Below are 25,663 nucleotides of genomic sequence, written 5' to 3' on the forward strand. Positions count from 1 at the left end.
TCCCTTCTCCTCCAGTCAAACGCTATAGAACCCGTTCCTCCCTCACAACAAGGACTAGGGTTCTACTCCAGGTACTTCCTGATCCCAAAAAAGTCAGGAGGACTTCGACCAATCCTGGACTTACGAGCCCTCAACAAGTACCTTCACAGAGAGAAGTTCAAGATGGTAACCCTGGGCTCGCTTCTCCCTCTGCTGCAAAGAGGGGACTGGCTCTGCTTTCTAGACCTAAAAGACGCCTATACTCACATTGCGATAACTCAACCTCATCGCAAATACCTCTGTTTTTTAGTAGGCCGAAATCACTATCTATACAGAGTGCTCCCTTTCGGCCTGGCATCCGCACCACGAGTTTTCACCAAATGCCTCGTGGTAACTGCAGCATTTCTCAGGAAGGAAGGTGTCCATGTCTACCCCTATCTGGACGACTGGTTAATCAGGGCCCCAACCCAGCAAATCGCTCGGTCCTCCCTGACCCTGACAATTCAAACACTACTTTCTCTAGGGTTTCTTGTCAATTACGAGAAATCCTACTTAATCCCATCTCAAACCTTATCCTTCATTGGGGCAGACTTGGATACCTTACAGGCAAAAGCCTTCCTTCCTCATCAACGAGTCCAAATCCTTGTGTCCCTAGCTCGCCAGTTAGTCTCAACGCACAGCAACAGCTCAACAATTCCTCATTCTCCTGGGACACATGGCCTCCTCAGTTTATGTGACTCCCATGGCCCGCCTGGCCATGAGAGTCATGCAATGGACTCTGAGATCACAATGGATCCAAGCTGTTCAGCCTCTGTCCTCCATTGTTCGCATCACCGATGCGCTCCGTCTGTCTCTTGTCTGGTGGAAAACTCAATCCAACCTCCTACAGGGCTTGCCTTTTCACCCACCAGATCCTCAAATAATTCTCACAACCGACGCTTCCAACGTCGGTTGGGGAGCTCATGTAAACAATTTACAAACCCAAGGATTCTGGTCTCCAGAGGAAGCCAAACACCAGATCAACTTCCTGGAACTTCGAGCAATACGACATGCTCTCAGGACTTTTCAAGATTGCCTATCGAACCACGTAATCTTGATTCAGACGGACAACCAGGTGGCCATGTGGTACATAAACAAGCAGGGGGGCACAGGTTCCTTTCTTTTGTGCCAGGAAGCTGCGCAGATTTGGGCAGAAGCCCTCTCCATGTACCTCAGAGCCACCTACTTGCTGGGAGTGAACAATGTCTTGGCAGACAAGCTGAGTCGTGTCTTCCACCCACACGAGTGGTCCCTCAATCCCTTGGTAGCAACCACTCTGTTCCAACAATGGGGTTATCCCCACATAGACCTCTTTGCGTCCCCTCAGAACCACAAAGTGGACAATTACTGCTCTCTCATTCGGAGCCAGTACTCTCAGCCCAGGGATGCATTCTCCCTCACGTGGACAACCGGTCTGCTTTATGCATTCTCTCCACTTCCTCTTCTGTCGAAGACTCTCGTGAAGCTACGTCAGGACAGGGGAACCATGATCCTGATAGCACCGCACTGGCCACGCCAAGTGTGGTTTCCCATATTCCAGGATCTCTCCATCCGCAGGCACATTCCTCTGGGACAGGACCCGCATCTGGTCACTCAAAACGACGGATGCCTCCATCCCAACCTCCAAGCCTTGTCCCTGACGGCATGGATGTTGAAAGGTTAGTCCTTCAACCATTTAACCTTTCGGATTCAGTTTCTCGTGTCCTGATCGCTTCACGAAAGCCTTCCACAAGAAAATCTTATTCATACAAATGGAAAAGGTATACATCATGGTGCACTTCTCAGTCCCTTGATCCCCTTTCCTGTCCAATTTCCAAATTCTTGGACTATCTCTGGCTTTTATCAGAATCAGGTCTAAAGACCTCTTCCATTAGAATGCATGTCAGTGCGATAGCCGCCTTCCATAAAGGTATCGGGGGTGTCCCTATTTCAGTACAACCCCTTGTAACACGCTTTCTTAAAGGCTTGCTCCATTTGAAGCCACCTTTACGTCCTCCGGCCCCATCTTGGGACCTTAATTTGGTTCTTGGTCGCCTTATGAAACCACCTTTCGAACCTCTTCACTCCTGTGACCTAAAATATCTCACATAGAAAGTGTTATTCCTTTTGGCTATCACTTCGGCTCGCAGGGTTAGTGAACTACAGGCCTTGGTTACCTATCCGCCTTACACTAAACTTCTGCAGGACCGGGCTGTACTCCGCACTCACCCTAAGTTTTTGCCTAAGGTAGTTTCGGAGTTTCATATTAATCAATCCATCATACTACCTATCTTCTTTACCAGGCCCCACTCCAACTCCGGGGAACAGGCTCTGCATACCCTTGACTGTAAACGGGCTCTAGCATTCTATCTAGACCGTACAGTTTCTCACAGAAAGAGCACTCAATTATTCGTCTCTTTCCATCCTAACAAGTTAGGGCAACCTGTGGGTAAGCAGGCTCTTTCCTCCTGGTTGACGGACTGCATCTCCTTCTGCTATCAGCAAGCTGGCATTCCTTTCCAAGACCGTGTTAAAGCACACTCTGAGGGCCATGGCGACTTCAGTAGCACACCTTCGATCAGTGCCGCTTCCTGACATCTGCAAGGCTGCCACCTGGAGTTCCCTCCATACATTTGCAGCCCATTATTGCCTGGACAAAGCTGGAAGACAGGATTCCATCTTCGGCCAGTCTGTCTTGCGTAACCTTTTTCCAGCATAAGGTACCAACACCCTTCCACCTTCCCAGTAGGGTGCGGATGCTCTCTACCAAATTACACCCCAGTTGTTGTGCCTGTTGCACGCCATTGGGTACATTTGGTGCACGTTAGGACATCCTCAGCTCGGTACTCACCCATTTGTGAGGACAACCATCCTGCTTGTCCTGTGAGAAAGCAAATGTTGCTTACCTGATGTAACAGGTGTTCTCACAGGACAGCAGGATGTTAGTCCTCACGAAACCCGCCCGCCACCCCGCGGTGTTGGGTTCGTTTTTTTATTATGTTATTTTTCGGCACTGCCTGTAGCTTTGAAACAAGACTGAAGGGAGACCCCTGCTGGCTGCAGGGTTAGTGCCGTGCTGGGCATGCCCTGTAGGGGCCAGTCAAAGTTCCTGAAACTTTGACAGAAGTTTTCCGTGGTTGGGCTCCATCCTCGATGTCACCCATTTGTGAGGACTAACATCCTGCTGTCCTGTGAGAACACCTGTTACATCAGGTAAGCAACATTTGCTATCTTGGCCTCCCACAGAAATCCATTAAGGCCCTACAATTTATTCAAAACATAGAGTCCCAGCCACGAGTTGTGGCTGGGACTCCAATTCACGAACATTTTTCATTAACTTTGATGTAATGACATTGGTTACCCATTAAATGGAGGATACAACTACGGAAAAACGAACGTAAATGGATTAAATATCCTTCTCGTGAAACTGCTGTGGTTTACCGGTTATCATTGAAAAAGTATCAGCAGGACACATTAGTAGCAAAGAAGGTTTACTATTCGAAGAAAATAAACGAAATTGGTTATAATCCGAAAACGTTGTTTTCTCTGGTTCATAGGTTAACTTCTAAGAATAAGTCAGAAACGAGTGTTTTGTCCTCTCTTACAGCTGATATGTTTGCTGGTTTCTTCTCAGCCAAATTAGACAATCTGCTTTTACATTTTAAGAATGTGGGTTCTTGGTATCTTGATGTGCCTATAAATAATCTACCCTTGTGGTCTGAATTTGAATTGACTTCTTCATTTGAAGTTTCAAATATTATTAGAAAACTCAACAACACTATGTGTCCCTTTCTGAAAATTTCTATGTCAACTTTTAAAGATATTTTTGAGCTTATTAAAGCTCCTGTTGTGAAGGTGATAAATAATTCTCTGAGTATTGGGATTTTACCTACAAGGTTAAAGTCTGCCATAGTTAAACCTCTTTTAAAAAGATCTTTGTTAGATCCTTGCATTCTAGCAAATTATCGACCGATCTTATCGCTTCCCCTTGTAGCTAAGGTAATTGAAGGCATTGTTTTAGTTCAACTAACCAATTTTTTTGGAGAAGAACGAAATCTTAAGCCCTCATCAATTCGGTTTCCGTAGAGGACTTAGTACAGAATTGCTTTTGATCTCATTAGTCGATTCCATTAAACGAAACTTAGACAGTGGACAGCAGTTCATTTTAGTTTCACTAGATATCAGTGCTGCATTTGACTCGATTGATCATCAAATCTTGTTATTTCGTCTGCGGGAATGCGGGATATCAGGAACTGTGTTGGCCTGGTTTGAGAGCTATCTTTCAGTTCGCTCTCAAATCTTTAATTTTAACAACTCATGTTCCTCTCCGCAACATATGAGATCGGGTGTACCACAAGGCTCTGCTCTCTCAGCGATGTTATTCAACGTCTATCTTGCCCCTATAGCTAAGCTGTTGTCTATCATTTCTGAGGGATTTAAGATCTATGCAGATGATATCCAGTTCTATGTAAAAGTTCAGAATTCTTGGTCCTCAACGGTTGATCTTTTGTCACTATGCATGAATACTATCAATCGTTGGCTTAAACAAAATAAGCTGTTACTAAACACTAGTAAGACCACCATGCTTCTAATTCATAGATCTTTGGTCACACCTCTACATAATACCATCACATTAGATGGTTTGACTTTTTCTCTCCTTAACCCTATCAAGAGTTTGGGTATCTTGCTTGATCCCACTCTTTCATTCAAACCCCAAATCAGATCATTGATCAGATCAGGCTTTTTTAAACTTCGTCTTTTAATAGGCCTACGACATCTGTTGTATGACTCTGACTTTTTGATGGTAGTGCGTGCTATAATATTTCCACACATTGATTATTGCAACGGCCTATACATTGGTCTACCCAAGACTGTAATTCATTCAATTCAATTACTTCTGAATTCAGCTGCTAGAGCCGTTTCTGCCTCTAAACATTCTGATAGGATTTCGCCTGTTTTAGCCAAACTTAACTGGCTGCCTATTCATGAGCGTATTATATTCAAGCTAGGCATGATAGTGTGTAAATTACGTGATTCTGAGTCATCTGTTTGGTTTAATGCTCTTTTACGTATTCATAAGCCTGCTAGATCCTTAAGATCATCACAATTGAATTTATTAGAAATTCCTACAGTCAGACAGGCACGACTGGTTAATACTAGAGAAACTTCTTTTTCTGTCGCGGCTCCAGTCCAATGGAATCTCATCCCTTTTGAAATCCGGGAGTTGGAAGATGTTAAAAAATTTATGATGGCATTTAAGAGTTATTTGTTGACTCGTGTGTTTAATACTTTATAAGGATAATGTCTCCGTTCTACAATATTAATGTGAACTCATGGAAGTGTGAATTGTTTAATCACTCTGACTGTCTTACCGTGATTTTGTATTTAGTGAATAGGGATAACCTTCTCATGTTTGTTTGGTATAATTTGGTATGGTTCCTATGGAACCTGATATTTATAAGTGTAATGTCTGTTCTTTTTATTTGCATTATTATGTATGTTTTTATGTATATCGCCCAGACCTTTTTTGTGTTGGGTGTTTAATAAATTCTATTAAATGAAAATAAAATGAAATCATTCAAGATTTTACTGTTAGTATTTAAGGATTTGAATGGTTTACTTTCTTCAAGTTTCAGTGCAGCATTTAAGCTTTATCGTCCAGTGAGGTCTTTGAGATCTGTGAGCCAGAATTTACTTTGTTCCATCTTTTAAGTTGATTAGATTGGATAAGTCTTGTGAAAGATTTTTACTTCAAGGGTCCTGAGCTTTAGAATGCTCTGCCTTGTGGGCTAAAGGAAGAGTCTTCTCTTAAAATTTAGGTAAAAGTAAGTTGGTTTTCTTTGGCCTTTTCTGAATGACATTTGACAGAGTAAAAATGTACATTACGTCAAAATTGCTCCATTAAGGAATTAAGATCTCAGAAACAGACAAATCTGAAATTATTCAAAACTAATCTGAAAACCTGGCTTTTTAAACAAGCATTTTATAAAGATAAAGAAAAGGAGAAAAATAGTTGAGCGGTAAGGATGCACCAAGCTAGAAGTTTTTAGTAACCTACATAAGCATATTAATGTTAAAATCAAACTGCCTAATTTGTTCCTAACAATCAGGTTTAATTTACACACCTAGTTTATTATTTTACATTGTTACCGTACTATGATGGCACACGAGTAATTTGTAATCTATACCACCCATATTTCTCTTTATCGTGCCCTTCTGTAAACCGTTGTGATGGTATTTAACTAAACGACTGTATAGAAAATTTTTTAAATAAAAAATAAATAAAGATATGAAAAGATATTAAATATCAAGGGGGTAGGTTTGAAAGATAACCTTTTATAATTTTAGGTGAATTTGGTGAAACTGAATATTTTGAGCATGAGCTAAGGTGTCTAGAAAGAGGGGATCTTTTTTGAAGTATTGATACATATATTCGTTTGGTCGATTTGTCTGTTCAATGTTTTAATATGTATAATTTAACTGATTTTATGAATGTTTTATTGTTCACTACTTAGAAATTATGATTTTTGTTATATAAATTTTAAATAAATATAACTTGTTGGAATAAGGGAGGCTTGTGTATCCAAGTAATTGCCACTTCTCAAGAAATTGAGAAGCAGCAATCGTGGGCAGAACTTCATTTGGAGTGACCTGGTCTTCCTTGCATACTTATTCAAAGCACTATCATTTCGCCTTCGAGCAAGAGGAAAGGCTTCCTTTGGTTTGGAAGTCATGAGAATGGGCTAAGCGCTGTCTTACCCAGTAGAGTAATAGCTTGGGTACATCCCATGCATCTGGGCTGGTCTGGCTGGATGAAGAGCAAGGAGAAATTAGTTCTTACCTGGTACTTTTATTTTTTTTCTTTGAGTCCAGCCAGACCAGTCCAGGAACTGTCCTGTTGTGCCAAATGTATTATTATCCTGATTAATTTTCAGAATAACTACATGTGTGTTAGCTGGCATGCTGCATTCCTTAATTCTGTTCCATTTTGTGTTTTTGTTTTTCTCCCTTGGAAGCCCTCTGGTTTTTTATGTAGGAGGAGAGGAAAAATTTAGCATATTAAAAATGTTTATCTTAGTTTGTTACATAGAATATTGGTAGGCTGAGGTAAGCACAGGAGCTTATAAAGAGTGATGTCAGCAAACCTGTTAGTCTCTGTCACCATCTGCTGGTTGGGAGGCATAACCCATGCATCTGGACTGGTCTGACTGAACTCAAGGAAAGGAAATTATTGGGTAAGAACCATTTTCTCCTTCCATCATCTGTAGTAGACTTACTTGAATGTTATGTTCGTCTTTATGCATGACCTATTTTTGGCTCAGCTTCAGCTCATGGACGGATAGCCTAATGTTCTCCTCTAGAATTTTCAGATATAAAGCAGGGTTCATGGTTCCATCAATAATTATAATCCATCCAGGTAGTGAAGCAGCAAAGCAGTTCCACACCATGAGACCTCCATCACCATGCTTGAGATGAAGTTATTACTTTGGAAGGCATTGTTTGGTGTTCACCAAACAAAACCTTTTGTTGTGTTGACTGAAAAGCTCAAGTTTCGACTCATCTGTCCAGAGAATGTTTCAGAAGTGTTGAGTCTTCCAGATGCTTTTTGGCAAACCTGAGACAGACAGCAAGGTTTTCACAATTTTTTAAGAAAAAAATGGAGTAGTTTCTACCTATTTCCTAGTTTCTACCTATTTTCCTATTTGTTTTTTTCCTCATGGTTGATACATGAACCCTCATAATAACTGTAGCAAGAGAGGCCTGCAGATCTGTGTGTCAGTCTAGGGTACTTTGTGGATATTTTTCCTGTATGATCTTGTAAACTACTAGGGCCTCTAGTAAACTATTCTCTCCTCGCCCCCTCATTCCCCCCCCCCCCCCCCAAAAAAAAATTTCTGGGCCCCATTCTCTTGGATATGAAATGAAGTGGAAACAATGGAATCATATAAGATTTATTATACAAGTTCACCATATTCATTGCTTGCCCTGTGTAGCTGGCCAGATAACCTAAATTAAAGTATCACCCCATCTTAAGATAACACTGGTAAACAAAGTTTTGTTTCCTTCAGGCTTTTTTGTTTTCCAAATAGATTTTTTGATGCTGATCACAGATATTACTTAGAAATTTGTACATCAAGTAAGGTTTTTGAGAAACGGCCAATTTTGTTACAATAATTGTGGAATTCTAAAACATAATCTTGCGTACATATATTTTCTTGATGGACAGTAGTTTTTATGATTTTTAAAAGCAGCAGCAATGAGTAGTCTCCTATGCAACGTCTGTGTGAATGAGCGAATCATATCGCTAAAACTGAGTTTAAAGCTTGTAGATTTAATTTCATATACTTTTATGAAATGTCTCACCAATGTCTAATAGCCTTGACACTTTTTGTTACATCTGTGGTGAGCTTACTCTGAAAGCACAGAAAAGGAGTATGACTGAGAGAGCGGCATGCAGACGCGGCGGTAGCCATCTTCCCAAGGCTAGCGGGGAGAGCAGAGAGAAAGATATGAGGCACAAAGGTCGAAGCCGTCTGCGACCGGACGCAACACCTTGAATCGGCAATGAGACCAGTGCCGCATGACAAGTCTTTCTGTTCCAAAACCGCCAGAGGTGTGGACACTTGATGACAAGGATGAGGAGGTAGGCGATGAAGGCGAGTCATCACAGATGGAAACTGCGGCTGATCCTGGCTTTGTGCCATCAACATCCAGCGATCCTCATTTAATATCTGTCAGAGCTGAACGATCTAGTCAGAGATTTGGCTTTATCGAAGAGTCAGGCGGAGCTGCTTGGGTCAAGGCTGCAAGAATGGAATCTTTTGTCATCTGATACGAAAATTTCAGTATTTCGCAGCCGTCATGAAGATTTGACAAAATATTTCAACCAAGTAGACAGTCTGACTTTTTGCTGTGACATCAATGGATTGTTTTGTGCTCTCATATGTGACCACGACCAAACAGAATGGCAACTGTTTATTGATTCATCAATCTTAAGTTTGAAGGCTGTTTTGCTGCACAACGGCAATATCTACCAACCTGTCGGACATGCCATTCATATGAAAGAAACGTATGAGAACTTGCAGCTACTGCTGAATCACATTAAGTACTCGAGGTACAAGTGGAATTTGTGTGGTGATCTCAAGGTAGTTGCAATTCTACTGGGTCTGCAGCTTGGTTACACCAAGTATTGTTGCTTCCTTTGTGAGTGGGACAGTCAAGCAAGAGATTTGCATTATGTCAGAAAACTCTGGCCTCTCTGCAAGAAGTTGGTTCCAGGGCAGAAGAATGTTGGATCCAAGTAAGATATTTCTTCCACCTTTGCACATCAAACTTGGGCTGATGAAAAACTTCGTTAAGGCAATGAACAAGCAAAATAAAGCCTTTGATTAATTGCGGCAAATGTTTCCATGCATAAGTGACGCCAAGATAAAAGGTGTTTTCTTTGGCCCACAAATCTGAGCTGTGATGGACAGCCACTTTGATGGTCTTCTGCAAGGTACAGAACATGTTGCGTGGTCAGCCTTCAAAAATGTCGTTTGTAACTTTCTAGGCAACTATAAGGCAGCAGACTATGTCGAACAGGTTGAAAATCTGCTTCAGGCATACAAATTGATGAAGTGCAACATGTCATTGAAGATGCATTTTCTTCATTCCCACTTGGACTTCTTCCCAGACAACCTTGGCGCTGTGAATGACTAACATGGTGAAAGGCTTCATCAAGACATTGTCAAAATGGAGAAATGATATCAAGGCAAGTGGAACACCTCCATGCTGGGTGACTATTGTTGGGCTCTCATCTGCGAAGTGTCGGACAGTGATTGCAAACGAAAATCTGCAGCAAAACATTTTTAGTTTTGGTTTCTGGTGCCAACATTGCCATTACAGCTTATGCCACTACAGACACATAACAATGCTTAATGTATATCGCACTTTTCTGGCAAATGGTACATGATACAGACATAATAAATGCATATTTGTGTTCAGCTTGTTAAAATCTACTTGTTTCGCTGAAGATTGTGGAGGAAACAAAATGTTCCCAGAAACTTGTTTACAAATGTTATCACTTGAAATTTAGCTGCATTAGAAGTCGTCATTAATTTGAAGACTAGCTAGCTCATAGACATCTGGTTGGTTAACATCATGTCCATATATCTCATTGGGTATGACAGTCTTATGACAATCAGAGGGACACTCTTGTAATGTCAGCAATTCATTGTCAGTTGGCTAGATTTCATTTCAAGTTCGATTGGATGGCAGAGTTGTCAAAATGTCATCCTATTTAGTCCTCATGGCCTGTTTTAGCACAAGTCCATAATACTTTCCTGAGTTGAATATCTGCAGCTATTTGTCTCATGCTGGCAATTCACATCCTGCTATAATGCATTTTTATATATCTAAAGCAGTTAAACTCAGGTCTGTCTTATTCGCGCATTCCGTCTCTTTTCTTCAGTTTTCTGCTTTTACTTCTAACTTCTGAAGGGGAGGGATGGAATGAGCGAGTAAATCAGAGCTGAGTTTAACTGCTTTTGGTATCATATGAAAACACCTTGGATCTTTCTGTAGGACAGGATGCCCAAGCTCAGTTGTTCAGGTCTAATCTGCAGGTTGATTTACTTGAAGTATTCTAATAAGCTAATTTAATTGTGCTACGGAAATTGTGTGTGCTTACTTTTTCACACACACCTATTCTGAATTAGCCTTTTTTCCTACTTTGTTTCTTAAGAAGCACCGAAAGACTGGTTACAATTAAGAGTACCATGGTAACCATTGTAAATCTCATTTTTACTTTGGCTAACCAACTTTCTCAGCATTGTGTCTAAATAGGACAGTTCACAGTTTGGATGATAAACTAGACCTGGTGTTCCAAAAGTAATATTTTCAGCCTGCAACATGAACTCAAGGCATATGCAAGCAGCTGCCTTTCCTTCACAGTAATTTTGTATTTGTACCTCCTTTTCTTATCCAATTTTACCTGAATTGGCTGTAATGCACCAAATTACAGCAGTCTTTGTGCCTTAAAATGTTTCTCCATGAATAGCACACACAAAGGTCAGTCATACATCTGTGATGTCATCTGACAGTACCATAGCTCGGGAGTAACACACTTGCTCTACTGAAAATGTGCAGTGTGCTACCTATGTCCAGTGGCTAAGTGAGGTCCCTTCATAGTCTGCTTTTTTCAGCGAGCCACGGGGCATGTCCCAGCGGTGCTTAACTTTGAAGGTCCTTCAAAAAACAGGTTAAAATTAAAATAACCTAATTGTCTTACATGGCAGCATGTCTTCCACTATTTAAAAAAATTAATTGCTTTTCCATGAAAGCAAAAACCTCCTCTGTGTTTAAATGGAGTGCAGAGTGAGATGTGTTTGTTAGACATAACATTTGCCTTAGCTGTCAAACACCCAATTGAGAAATGTTCCACCTGCTCTTAAATGTCTGCCAAATTCTTGAAACTCAAAAGGCTTAGGCTGCAGGACATGTTTCAAGCAATCCTGAGGTTTTGTCCTCGGGGAAATCTCTCCTGCAGCCAAGTGCCAATCGCTAAAATCTACAGATAAATCTCTTACAAATAAACCTGCCTCATATAAACAGCTGGTTCCTAAGCATGACAAACAGAACACAGCCACTGTCCTCAGGCTGCCTTACATAAGGCAACTGACAGCAAGGGAGCAAAGCTATCAGCCCTCTGTCTGAGGAGGAAGGGTCTCCTCTTCTTAATACTATTTTATCCCCTCAGGCTTCCATACCTGGGGTGTTGACGAGAGTAGACTGCAAACCTTTATGTCCATGAAGCTGTCTACATCCATTCCCCATGTTCTTGCGTCCTCATCATCCACAAAAGTCCATAACAACCTCTAATACACTTGGGCTTACCGCTTCAGTGTCAGAAAGTCTGCATCCAGGGAGGCAGAGGACATACCATCAACACCCAGGCCAGTCTTTCACATGGAGTCCATCTTTCACTCACCAACCTCTGTGATCTCAAGACCCTCTTGCCTGAATAGAGCAATAGGAGATGTCTCTATTGCAAAGGTCTACCAATCTCCTGATAACCTGCAAATTCAGCATTTACCACTTGAGAAGCAAAGGTTTGCTAAATTGATCCAGGACATCTTGGCACAATACTTACACTCAGCCTCAGGACTCAGGCTATCTGAACTACTTCTAGAGTCCAGTCTATATCTGGCACACACAGGAATTGTAGCCTCCATTATTGTTCCCCCTATTGTATAGATTGTGTACCTCTGAGGGATACCGCCCGCAGCATGGATCAGGAAGATCTATCACTGCTCCTGTACCGGTGTATTAGTCTGAAGACACTGCAGGTGGAGTGAACAGTCTGTCAATCCTGACTTGGTGAATGCCGTAGACATCCTCAGATCCATTTCTTGAGCTGTCAAGAAATACTTTGCTACCTGAAGACCTTGCTTTTGCCAGAAAATGTCATCTGTATTCTCTGAAGTTTGAGAAACCTGAGTCCCAGAATCCTGTGGCTTACCTGAAATATCTAAATGTTCCTAAGCAGATGTTGGCTATTCTAGTGCATCATATTTTAAAAGATCTTTAGATGCAGACCTGATAGAAACACCCTCCCCCCCCCTTTTTTTTTTATTTTATCTTATCAAAACAGTAAAAGAGTGGATGTGAAATACAAAAGTCCTGGCTTTGATCATCCACATTTACCTCATCTGTCTGTGATGGTGGAGGAAGCATTAAGAGAATAAGAACTATGTCAAATGCTTCAGTTCCCTTGGGCAGGGTTCAGAAAACTTTTAGATCTTATAGCAAGGAAATACTTTCTTAACTCTATACTAACTAGGGATTGTATTAGTTGGACCATTCATTTCGTGGGTTCGCATGTACCTCACGGACAGATGGGTGGTACACGCGTATTTTATTAACGAGTTTTGCACATCATACATTCCATGAAGTACGCATGTACCCATGAAATGAATGGCCCAATAAATGCACATACCTAATGCTAACTAGCCCCATATCTGCCTGCCAGGTACTTATGGTTCAGTAACTCCTCTCTATTTTAGAGAAGTTTCTCAAGTTCTTCCAGAAGCAAAACTGGAAGAGTTTAAAACTGTTCTAGCAAATGTCAATAAGTACGGCATGCACCCAATAAAATCAGCACATTGTTATCAGTAACTCAGCCTATTGGGGCTCTCAAGGTGGCATGGCGAAGAGTTTTCAGACTTTTATCTTTATTTAAAATGTATTTATCATCTATACTCTAGGCGATGTACAAAAGGATCCATAGGTAAAACCTTAAAAACAGGCATAAAACCATATACACAATGAGACATATAATAAAACCTAAAAACATTCATAAAATCATGTACACACACAAAACATATATTAAAGCAAAGTGCAGTAAATCTTGATGAACTAATAAAATGCCTGCCTGAACAGCCATGTTTTTAAAGAACTTTTGAAAGACTTCACATTATCTGCCTGCCTTAGTGCTATAGGAAAAGAGTTCCAGAGAATGGGTGCTGCCGCTGAGAAAGCACAGTCCCTGATATTACACAGCCTGGCTTGCAGAAGCGAAGGTATGTCTAGTAAAGTAAAATAGCTGCGGGTAAGCCCAAAAGAATAGAATTGCAGTAATCCACCATAGGAAGACTTGAGACCTGTACAACTGGCCTGAAGTCAGGAGGATCAAGCAAGTGTTTAAGGCCACAAAGAACGCCCGCAGTTTAAAAAACCTGACTTGATTCTGTTTTACATGCGAGGTTGAAAAGAGAGCGTACGATCAGTAACACCTGGATTGCGAATATAAGAATCAAACTGTAAAAGGATGTTGTCAAACAAGATTGAGGTGTAAGAAATCTTAGAAAGGGATCGCTGGATTAGCAGATACTGTGTTTTAAACAGGTTGAGTCAATTTATTAAAAAATAACCATCTCTTAATTGTGGATATGCACAGGTTAACCAGGTCCACTGTCTCAGGCCAAGAGGACTGGACCCGGAGTTGTGGAAAAGCTCATGAATGTCTTGCAGGTGCCTCATGCTCTGAAGAAAACTTCTTTGGATCCAAAGTCAAAGAGGTTGTAGATGTGATTAAAGATCACTGCTCCACTTTTCAAACCTTAATAGTAGAAAAGGGAGACTACCAGCTAACAGCTATAAAGTTTCATAACCCTTCTCAAAATGGGAAATTTTTTCTACCAGAAAATATATTGCCAATAGAACTACCATCCCTAGGGATACTTGCCACAAGTTCGACCCCCCTCTTCAGCAATAATATAGGACAAAACAGAAAAAACCTAAAAGCCAGATCTGGGGTCTCACACAAGTCTTTTTGATTTTAATGCAGGGAATGCAACCTATTGGTCCCACAGATGGTCACTTTAATCTCTTGGCCCCACGCTGGTCCAGGATAACCACAAATAAATAACCTCTGCCAGTTTGCATTTCTTTAGAATCCCAGATTGCACACAGAAATGCAGGTCTGGGAAATCAGGGCACCATTTTATTGAAAAGATCTCATTTCTCCTTCAGGCAAGGGCAGTGAAGATCGAGGGTGGAGGTCTACTCAAAATACTTAATTATCCCCAAAACGAAATGAGTCCTGAAGGCAGTCTTGGACTTCAGAGCAATGAACATATCCATTCTCATGGAAAAATTCAAAATGATCACACTGACAAGAATCTTACTGCTTTTGGAACAAGGGGACTGTGACTGTTCTCTAGACCTTAAGGAGGCTAATAACCATGATCACCAGGAGAACAGACATTTCCTCTCAGGTTTGTGGTGGGCTATAGTTTCCAATATATTTTGTATGCTTTGTTATCCTCAGTCCCAGAGTGTTCACTAAATACTCCAGTGATTGTGACCATCTCAGGGGATTTAAACAATTGCCTAATCAGAGGCACCACCAAACCTCTAGCGGCCCAGGCCCTGTCCTTGGCAGTATTGTGGCCAGAGGATCTTGGGTTCATACTAAACCACTAAAAATCCAGTCTCCTTCCATTTCAATAGAGGGAGTTCATTGGAATTGTTTTTAATGCCATTTACACCTAGGTGTTTCTCCACACAGGGAGAACAGCAGACACTACAGACTTGGTACAAATTGTATTCTCCCATTGGACAGTTCCTCAGGATGTTGGGTCACATGGCTTTCACTGTCTTAAGTACTTGCGATGGCAAAACTGAATATCGGACAGTCACGGTAGTCTCTCCAGTCTCAGTAAGACTAGTGTTTATAGACTGTATACCAAAAAATATTTGCCCACCTGAGCTGAAGAAGTCTCTCCATTGGAGGCTGTCCACGAGCAATCTAGAGATCACTCTGCCCTTCTATCCTCCATGTCATCAGATGGTCTTAACCACACAGTCTCTTCGAGGATGGGGAGACCACACCCAGGGCATTCAGTCCTAAGGTCAGTGGGCTGTCAAGTAGAGTTGTCTCCATCAATTTGCTAGAGCTAAGAGCCATAAAATTGTCTCTAGCCACATTTGGCCACATTTTATCCAATAGAGTTGTTCTGGTCCAGACAAGCAATTAACTGGCAATGTTTCATGTCAACAAGCAGGGAAAGGGATAGGCTCATCTTCTCCACTTATGAAACTGAGACCTTAAGACAACTTCTGTTAGTCCATCTCCATACCATAGCAGCTCGTCACAACTTGGAACAGAGAAGACCTATAGCAGTGGTAGGCAACTCTGGTCCTGGAGGGTCAAAAACAAGTCTGATTTTCAGGATATTCTCCATGAATATGCATGATAGGTATTTGCATACAATGCCTCCATTGTATGCAGATATATCTCATGCATATTCATTGTGGTTGTTCTGAAAACCAGACCTGTTTGTGGCATTCCGAAAACTGGAGATGCCTACCTCAGCCTATATCTTTCATACTCACGGGAATGAGATTTATGAAAGGGTCACTTCCCATTAAACTTTTAATCAAACCAAGATAGTGTCAGAATTTCATCTGAATCAATCCATAGTGCTATCTGTTTTTCTCTTTTTCTCATAAAAATGGGGCAAAGACCATAAGAGTGCTGTCATTTTATCTAGGCAGAACCAAAAACATTAGGGAAACTTCTCAACTGTTTGTCTCCTTTAGGGTTATAGGTATCAAAACATACTATAGTGATTTGGATATCTGAATGTGTATCTATCACATATAAGAAACTGGGACTATGCCATGGCACTTACAGGGACATAGCAAAGCCCATTCTGTAAGCGCCATGGCAACCACAGCTACCCATTTGGGGTTAGGCAGAAGCTGTCTGCAGAGCAACATCCTGGAACTCTGTACATACCTTCATCTCCTGTTACTGCCTTGAGATAGATTTTGCAACTTTGGTGAGGCAGTACTGAAACTTTTTTTTAAATGTTATGAATTGAACTGATTTTTCTTAACTCCTGCCTGCAAACATCCATCTGGCAGGATTTCTGAGGGATTCAAATTCAAGGTCTGAAGGGGGCAATCTGCAGATAGGGAGCCCCCATATGTGTGATAACTTTCCTGCTTTGTCCATGGAATAAATGGTAACTGGCATGTTTCATGGACAGCAGGATGAGTCAGTCACACACAATACCCTCTTTCCTTTCCTTAGTTTTTTGGGGTTTTTTTGTCTTCATTAGCAATGTTGTGACTATGGGGGCTTCAAGCCTTTGGGCATGTGCAGCACACCACACATGCTCAGTAGGACAAAATTCTTACTTCAGAGCTATGGCACTTCCAGCCTATGCACTATTATAAGATGTCACCCAGATGTGTGATCAACTTGTCCTGCTATCCAAGGAGGACACTAGTTACAGGTAAGCAACTTAATTTCTCTGAAGACTAGCATTTCAGAGACACTCTCACATGGATCATGTGATTGTGCTCTGTACCAAATGAACAGATTCTTTTAGAGCTTTCTGGAATGAGTCTAAAGACTTTATTGCTCTTGTGCTCTCTCCTCAGTTCATTCTAGTCTGAGACCAGTTACAGTTTTTAATTCAGCAGTCCCACATAGCTTGATAAGCTTCCCCCTCCCCCCTTCAAGCTTTTGGGCACTTTTTTGTTTTTTGGGTTTTTTTTCTTCAGTGTTCTGTTTTGCAAGTGGGTTTTTTCTTCAATGCAGCTAACCAGCAATCAACCTAGCTAATTTATATCTCTTCAGCTACCTTTGTGGTGCATTTCTTTATTTAATTTCGCCTCTTCAGTAATCCTCATGTCAGAGATGTGGGCCAGCAGCCACAGGATCTATCCCAAATGGAAACAGAAGATGTCAATCGTTGATGTCTGGGACAAAGCCATGATGAACTTGGGCTATGGCATCAAGAATGTCACCCAGATTGGTTTGGATGTGGAGTGTCAGACTTTGCCTACCTTGCAGCAAGCAAAAGTCCAGCTCATCAGATCTGGCGTCAAATGGTCAACTTGAGTTGCTAGAGACTGCACTGAGTGCTACCGACCAGGCTGTGTCAGAGTTACTGTTTTCCACTCCCCCATCAAGAAATAGGTGCAGGAGTGAGGACCAAGGGTTCTGAGTGTTCAAGCCATGGTGCTGGAAAAAGTTAGCATAGAGTGGAAGCTCCACAGCATTGACATGTCGCCAACTAATGCACAGCTCCAAGAGCCAGAAGGATCTGCGCCATTCAGAATGACCATGTCCGAAGGTAAGTTCTGCCGCCAAAGCATTTGAAATCGACTTGCAAAAGCTACACTCCTGTACAAAGTGAATCTCCCTGCTGTCTTCTGCACTCTGAGGTAAAGTTGCATGGAATTGGGAACAAGTGAGATGATCAGATTTGCTGATGACAAAAAATTGTTAAGTTGTTAAATCACAAGAGGATTGTGAGAAATTGCAAGAGGATATTGTAAACATGGGAGATTGGGAATGCAAATGGCAAATTAAATTTAATGTGGACAAGTGCAAAGTGATGCACTTAAGAAAGAGTAACCAAAATTGACTACACAATGTAAGTTTCCACATTAGAAATCACCATTCAAGAAAACGAAAATACATTGAAATCTGCTTGGTGTGCAGCATCAGCCAAGAAAGCAAATAAAATGCTAGGGATTATTAGGAAAGGAATGGAGAATAAAACTTGAGAATATCATACTTCTGTAGCACTCCATGATGAGACCTCATCTTGAGTATTGTGTGCAGTTCTGGTCACCACGTCTCAAAAAAGATAGAGCAGAATTAGAAAAAGTGTAGAGAAGGATGACCAAAATGATAAAGGGGATGGAACAATTCCCCTATGAAGAAAGTCTGAAGAGGTTAGGACTATTTAGCTTGGAGAAGATGGCTGTGGGGATATATGGTATAGGCGAATGGAATGAGTTAACTTTAATCAGTTTACTTTTTCAAAAAGTACAAAGACCAGGGGACACACAAAGTTAGTAGGCAATATATTTAAAACTAATAAGAGAATTTTTTTACTCAATGCATAATTAAGCTCTGGAATTCATTGCCAGAGGATGTGGTTAAAGCTATACTTAAAGCTGTACTTAAAAAAAAATTTTTTTGAATAAGTTCCTGAAGGAAAACTCCTTTATCCATTATAAGTGTAGAGTTGCAAAAATCTTGGGATAAGCAGCTTAGAAGCTATCTACCCCTTGCGATCCAGCCAGGTACTTATAACCTGGCCACTGTTAGAAACAGGATACTGGGCTTGATGGACCTTTGATCTGACTCAGTATGGCAAGTCGTACGTTCTTATAGGAGAATTGCCAAAGTGTTCCCTGGATACGCCAAGTGTATCAAGGACCTGGCATAAAATACCTTGAGTCTCCTGGATGCCAACTGGAGTTGGACATATGGTTTGGAATATGAAGCTTCTCCTGTCTCTCTCTACGTCACTCTATCAATGTCCAAATAGCTATGTTTTATGCTACAGATGTCTTCAACTTCAGGGTCTGTGTGTTCCCAGACGTCCTTTCAATCAAGGTTTTCTGAGGAGTTCTGGGGTTCAGATAATTTTCCAAAAGGGAATACCTAACTGCTTTCCATTGGGACCCTTTCTGCCACAGGCCAAGAATAGGTCTTCACCTGACTTTGACCAGAGGATGGTTAAGGCTCTCATTTGAATTGCAAGTTTAGGGTGAGCTCAGGGCATTTCTTTGCTTCAAGAAACTACATACCCCTAAAGAATTGGTGGCTGTGCCCATCTATCCCCTCTTCCAGGATTTAAGAAGCTGTACACTGTCTTTTCAGGTACTAAGAAGTTGGAAGTGAAATATCTTGTCCAGGCAGCGGAGGGTCAAAGTGATATAACGTAGTAGATGACAGTAACAAAAGACCAGCTAACCCCTCGAGTCTGCCCATTTATTCCTCTCCCCACTACAGATATATCGACTGATAAGAGAGCGAACTCCTTATCTAGGACATCTTTTGTCATCTTCCTCATTTATATAACACCATCTTAGACAGATTAGCATATAAGATGTCATCTTGTTCACTTCCAGCACTCACCCTTCTCATGGCTATTCACAAAGCTATATAATAATTTAAATAGCCACTTAGATTAGTATGACTGTTGCCTGTACAGTTAACTTCCTAGGTCTTATAGCCAGGTCTGTCTGGCAAGCTATGCATATGAGCATATGCATTTCTACCAGTACTTCTAATTATCGCTGTTTTTGCAACCTGCTAGACATGACTACATGGTTGTCTGCATTTCTGGTCAAACGTCTAGTGTTTATTTCCACTTTGCCATTCATTCTGGCAACCCTAAAACTTCTAGTTGGTAAATCATTCAAGTAGGGCACTTTAAAACTTAAATTATCACACTAGATTGTGTTCCTGCTGATTCTTCACTTTTTGTAATGAAGGTTCATCTGTGCTTATTCATGCTGTCTAATATCCTGGTCTCCACAACCTGCACTGCATTCAAAGCAGGTGGTGGACACCTGAAAAAAATTGCATGAATTAAAGCCACATATTATGATCCCCTTGTTAATGTCATTCCCTTCCATAGAAAAATGCTTATGTCCTGTGCATCATGAATACTTTTCATATAGTTTAATGAGTCTTTCATATCTCTCCTCTTTCCTATGTATTTATTTATATTCTGCTTTTCGGGCACTTCAAAGCAGATTACATTCAGGTACTGTATGTATTTCCCTGTCCTCAGTGGGCTCACAATCTGAGTTTGTTCCTGAGGCGCAATGGATGGTGAAGTGACTTGCCCAAGGTCCCAAGGAATGGCAGCAGGATCTGAATCCTAGTTTGCAACTTGCTGTTCTATTAGGTTATTCCTCCACTCCTCACTTCCTGTAGGGTAAATACTATTAAATCCTTAAGTTTCATAAGTCTTATGGTTTTAAATAAATGAGGTTTGCTATCTGGTGTGAAAGCAATGCCTTTGATCCTGTCTCATCCTACTTGAATAGCTTCTACATTTTTCAGAGCATATCCTACTAACCTAGTTCTGTTAGAGTTCACCTCTGGACAGTTGGCACATAGGTACAAATGGTACATAGTATGTAGCAGGAAACCCCATTTCAGCACAGCTGCTGTCAGATTTGTGCCTTTTATCAAGCATGTAGTGTTGAGGGACACTATGATTCTCTCTCTCTGCTAATTAAATCCCTGTTTGAGCCTCTAGACTCTTGTCAGCTCAAGCACCTGACCTGGAAGTTTACTGACCCACAGGATCATTGAATTCCATGCCCTCATGAGTTAGATACCATGTATTAGATTTCAACATAATATGGTAATCAGCATGCATCCAAAGTTCCTGCCTAACATGTCAGATATCCACCCTAGTTAGTCATCTTTCCAATGGCAGCTCCTACTCATTGGTGTACTTTATTCACCATCTTGGTTGAAAATATCATTTAGCTAAGAAGTCTTATGTTTGTGATTCAAACTGCTTGTAACAGGTGTCCTCAAGTCACATCTTTCTTCCTCTTTGGAGTTATCCATATCCCCATCCCTACACCACTCCCAGTCAGAGCTATTATAGGGAATTGAGGGAATCCACAGCCATGTAAAACAACTGTTGCATGGGCAGTAAAAGTCCTTTTAGCTTTTTTCCTAGAAGTTCTAAAAGAATCTCTGGTCAGGTGATGTGTATGATTAGTGAATTGGCTTCAGAAAGCCTGTTGCAGGTAACTGTTTTACAGATGTATGAATGTTTGTAACTTTTTTTTTCAGTGCTAAATTTGACTAGTTTAGATAGTATTCATGTAAAAGGCAGACATATCGAATTGAGTTCAGCTCAGCATCCCAAGCAGTGTTCCAGGTGTCAAATGTTAAAATTGCTAAGAAAGTAATAATAAATGGACGTATCTTAATTTGAGAGTGTTTAGTTGTATATTTGCTAATAAAAATACTATTTTTGTTTTGTAACAGTATTAATACTGCATAGCTGCTGACTTGTAGCCATTGATGGGTATTAAGAATTATTCATCTAGTTTTTTTCCTTTAACAGTGCACATTTGAAGGCTGTGGAAAAGATTCTCACTGGACTTCAATTTACGTACTCATGTGCGAATTCATACTGGAGACAGGCCGTATGTGTGCCCTTTTGATGGCTGTAATAAGAAGTTTGCTCAGTCAACTAATCTGAAATCACATATCTTAACACATGCTAAGGCCAAAAACAACCAGTGAAACAACACAGGAGGAAAGACCTTAAACTCAGCAAGGCATCTTACAGAAATGACATTGGGAATAAAATGCCTGCCCTTTATATATGGTTTCTAGGAAAACATTTTAAAAGAATCCTACAACTAAAGGACACATTTTTGATAAAGTAACGAAATAATAAAAACAAAAAAAAAAACAACTTTAAGATGACGTTGCTAAGATGCGCTATCTTGCCCTGTAATCCGGTTTCAAGAACAGTGTTTTTTGTAAAGTGTAGTCCGAACAAGAGGACAATAATTCATGAACTTGCATCAAAGACAATTCTTTATACAACAGTGGTAAAATTGGACTTTTCACATTCTTATAAATATGAAGCTCAACTGTTGCTTACAATTTTTTTAATTTTGTATTTTCCAAGTGTGCATATTGTACACTTTTTGGGGATATGCTTAGTAATGCTATGTGTGATTTTTCTGGAGGTTGATAACTTGCTTGCAGTAGATTTTCTTTAAAAGAATGGGCAGTTACTGTACTACATGCATACTTCAAAAGTATTTTCCTGTAAAAAAGTTATATAGGTTTTGTTTGCTATCTTAATTTTGGTTGTATTCTTTGATGTTTAACACATTTTGTATAATTGTATGGTATAGCTGTAATGGAAATCATGGTAGTATCAAATATTAGATGTGATTTAATAGTGTTAATCAAACCCATTTTAGTCTTTTTTTGGGAAAAATACTGCCAGATGCTGATGTTCAGTGTAATTTCTCTTTGCCTGTTCATTTATGGAAAGTGGTGCTCAGTTGTCGAATGTATTGTACAGGCACTGACCTTTTATTAACAACTGATAATCTGTACAATCCCATGTAAAAGAAGGACAAATAAAACCATGGCCCTGAAGAAAGAACATGGCAAAAATGATCTGTAAGCACAGTCTATTTTCTTTATTTGCCCTGCACCATTCTAACCTTCCATTAGTGGGAGACTAAAAACTATGAAAGTTTCCTTGAAATGCTTTGCATTTTATTAGTGATTTGTGAGACAATGGTATATCCAAGTTAAAAAGTGTTAGCTTTTAGTCTCCCTAAAAGTGATATCTTTCAGCAGCCGCAACCATGTCAGCTTGCTGAAGACCATTTTTTTGGGCATGATTTAGTAATTCCATGTCTTAAGGAAGAAATCTCTTTATCAATGATAGCAACTGCTCGGCATCTTCAATGTAGTTTTGTATTGTTCTCAACGTTTTATTGGTTTCACTGTGAAAAGTAGAAAAATGTTAAGATGCCAATAAATGGAACAAGAAAAAAACACACTATAGCAATTAATACAGCTGTCTTATACTCCCCAAGCAATGAAACTAACAATGAAATAAAGCTAATATTTTGCTTTAACAGTAAAAAAAACATTTGATTAGGTTTATAGAGGTACACTGAGTGACAGAATTGTGTAGCAGTTATCCAGACATTGGTAAATGAAACTATAACTTAGATTCATAAAACCATGTGAAGGCATTATTGCAGTCTTTATACTTGGATGTCATAGATTTGTTGCAGATCTTTTATTAATGCAGTTGTAACAAGTTTTTACATGACTAATTTAGTTATGGTTATCTCTGGACTTCTTTTAATGGCAAGTGAGCAGTATTGTGTTTTTAATAGTGTAATAGTTTTAATTTTATGTATTTTAACAGTTTGCTACTAGGAAGTTAGTCTCCTAATGCCAAACAGTTTGACATCTTAAATGAATTTAACAAGTTTAATTATACCAAAATGTGAGAATAAGCGCACAATTTGAGAATTTTTTTTCCGTCTTATTTTTTTGTGTTTATTGTAGTAAGCAGCATTAGTTATGGTAAGATTTTAAATTTTACTGCGAGAGCATGACCCATACTGCAATAAGGGATGAAGATTGTTAGGGCAGTATTTCTAAAGCCATTGCATTTCATAAACTAAAAATGTGGTTAAAACTGAATTTAACTGGAATGTGACCATTTTGAATGTTACTTTGTAAAGTGTGTTTGTGTGTTTTGTCTTTCTCCCCAACAGTCTTTGCTACTTTCCCTCCCCAGATAGTATGCATGGACTGCTTGAAGAACCTTAAGAGATCCAAGGGCTATCTCCTGAAGTACATTCTCAGCCCAGTGTGTTGGCTGAGTCCACCATTGTAACAATAGCCATCTTCCTGCCTTCTTTAGACCGGCGTGTATCTTCTCTTTGGCCTGTCCTGACAAACAGAAGATACCATTACATACATTTTAATGGGTTTCAAAATTATTTTTAATTACTGTAGAGAAAGCAGCCTTTGTTACTCTTCCCTTACAGCAGTAAGGATTGTCGTCCTTGCAGCAAAATAATTCTACTCAGTAGGAGGCCCTTAACATTCAACATATGTCACTGTTTTGCTAAGATTTCAAATGTGAGGCTTTTAAAAGCTATTTTTCCTTAAAATCTCAAATGTTACTGACATGATGAAATCTGGCAACTGTAGTCTTCGTAGATGTTGCGAAAGAAAGATCATAGGAGACTTTATAAACTAATTTTTTTTTAGAAGTTTACATTTCACAATGCTTATTTTTTCAACCACAGCTCTATATGCGATATGAGTTGGTAAAATCATAACTGAAAAGATTGCTGTGGTACAAGCAGCCCGGTAGAAAATTAAGTACATTTACCAAATTTTAAAATGCTGTGATGTCTGAAGTCCATAAAGTTCTTATATAGAGGGAAGGTAATTTTCAAAGGGATTTCTGTGGATTAAAACAGCTTTGCCCACAGAAACAGCACTTTTGAAAATTGCCTGGCCAATATGCATGTAAAATTACACACACACACCCTTTAGCATATAATTTTAAGCAAAGAATGAAGCATTTAGGGAGGAGGGAGTTTTCATTTACATGCAGATTTTTCTGTATTTAAAGGATAAACGGGATCCTCAGTCCTCACATGGGCGAAGTCATCTGATACAAACTGATGCAAGAAGATTTAAAAGCTTCTAGAAACTTTTAGCATGCCTGGTGGCACGTGTGGCCCAGCCCACATTAACATATCATGCATGGCCACTTCAGTGTATTTGCAGTCATTTGATCATGGCTCACTCTTGCAAAGGTTTCCTGCAAATAGGAGCTGATGTTTGCAACAAATTACAGGTGGGTTTTCATCCTTCTAGCCTTTTTAGGTCTTTTTTTTTTTTTTTTAGTTTCTATAGTTTTTACACTGGCAATGTATCAAGTGGCATCCATTGCAGTTTTTCCTTTTTACCATTGAGGTGTTTGATTTTGCCTTGTTACTTTTTTTTTTTTTTTTTTTACCTGTGCCCCCTGTGTGAGCGCATCCTGTCTATCATAGATCACCATGATAGTTATATGCTTTGCCTGTGGGGTGACCACAACATCTCAGGGTGCTCCCTGTGTGAAATGACAACTCTAGAGGATGTCTTTCCCAGTTGGAGCTCATGAAAAAGAGCTTTAGGAGAATCAAGTCCTACTCATAGGCATTGGAGGTATTAACATTGAGGGATCCTGAAGTGTTCCCATCAACCATCCTTGCAGCAGCCTCCAGGGTTCCAGATGTCTGCACAGATCTACCTTAGATGTTCCAGAAAGACTTGGTCTCTCCTGCTACTTCCCAGGCCATGTTGGCATCAGCGGTTTTTGAGAAGGAATTTGATAGAAGGCTCCAAGAGGCATTGGATCGTAAGATAGCAATCATCAATACACTGGCATAGACAGCATCTGGTTTTTTGTTTGTTTGTTTTTACAGAGAGTAATCCAATCCTTGTTGGAAATTCTCTGGGCATCTGGCAGAGGGGTCACAATGCTAGCTCTCATAGGGGAATCTGTAATGGTTACCAATGGTAATTTCCAGCACAGGAGATGAAACTTCACTGAGGCAGAGAAGTTCATCCAATTCTAGACCCCAACAGACAAGTGCTACCTTTCTGAAGTCTTGTCTGCTTCCTGAAAGTAATCCCAGTCCACATGCCTGACATACCAGTCAGGGTCGAACTCTGAATATTCCTGGGGGTATAACTTTGTATCTGTGGAATTTTGAGCAGCAGGGTTCACTAGGTCTCTTCTCAGATCCTTCTCTTCCACAGAAAAGGTGGTTTCCT

The 25,663-nt window shown here is 40.3% G+C and overlaps 1 protein-coding gene across 1 annotated transcript in view; it reads left to right on the top strand.

Annotated features, from left to right (window-relative positions):
* Positions 1 to 22,480, top strand: part of YY1 (YY1 transcription factor) — a 167,142-nt gene extending 144,662 nt beyond the window's left edge. Inside the window, 2 exon segments of the mRNA XM_029597936.1 lie at positions 21,396 to 21,414; positions 21,417 to 22,480. Of these exon segments, the coding sequence (XP_029453796.1) occupies positions 21,396 to 21,414; positions 21,417 to 21,577 (180 nt within the window). The 3' untranslated portion in view covers positions 21,578 to 22,480.
* Positions 22,481 to 25,663: the final 3,183 nt, after the last annotated feature.

The sequence above is a fragment of the Rhinatrema bivittatum genome, chromosome 4, assembly GCF_901001135.1.
Source record: "Rhinatrema bivittatum chromosome 4, aRhiBiv1.1, whole genome shotgun sequence".
In the NCBI taxonomy this organism is placed as follows: Eukaryota; Metazoa; Chordata; class Amphibia; order Gymnophiona; family Rhinatrematidae; genus Rhinatrema; species Rhinatrema bivittatum.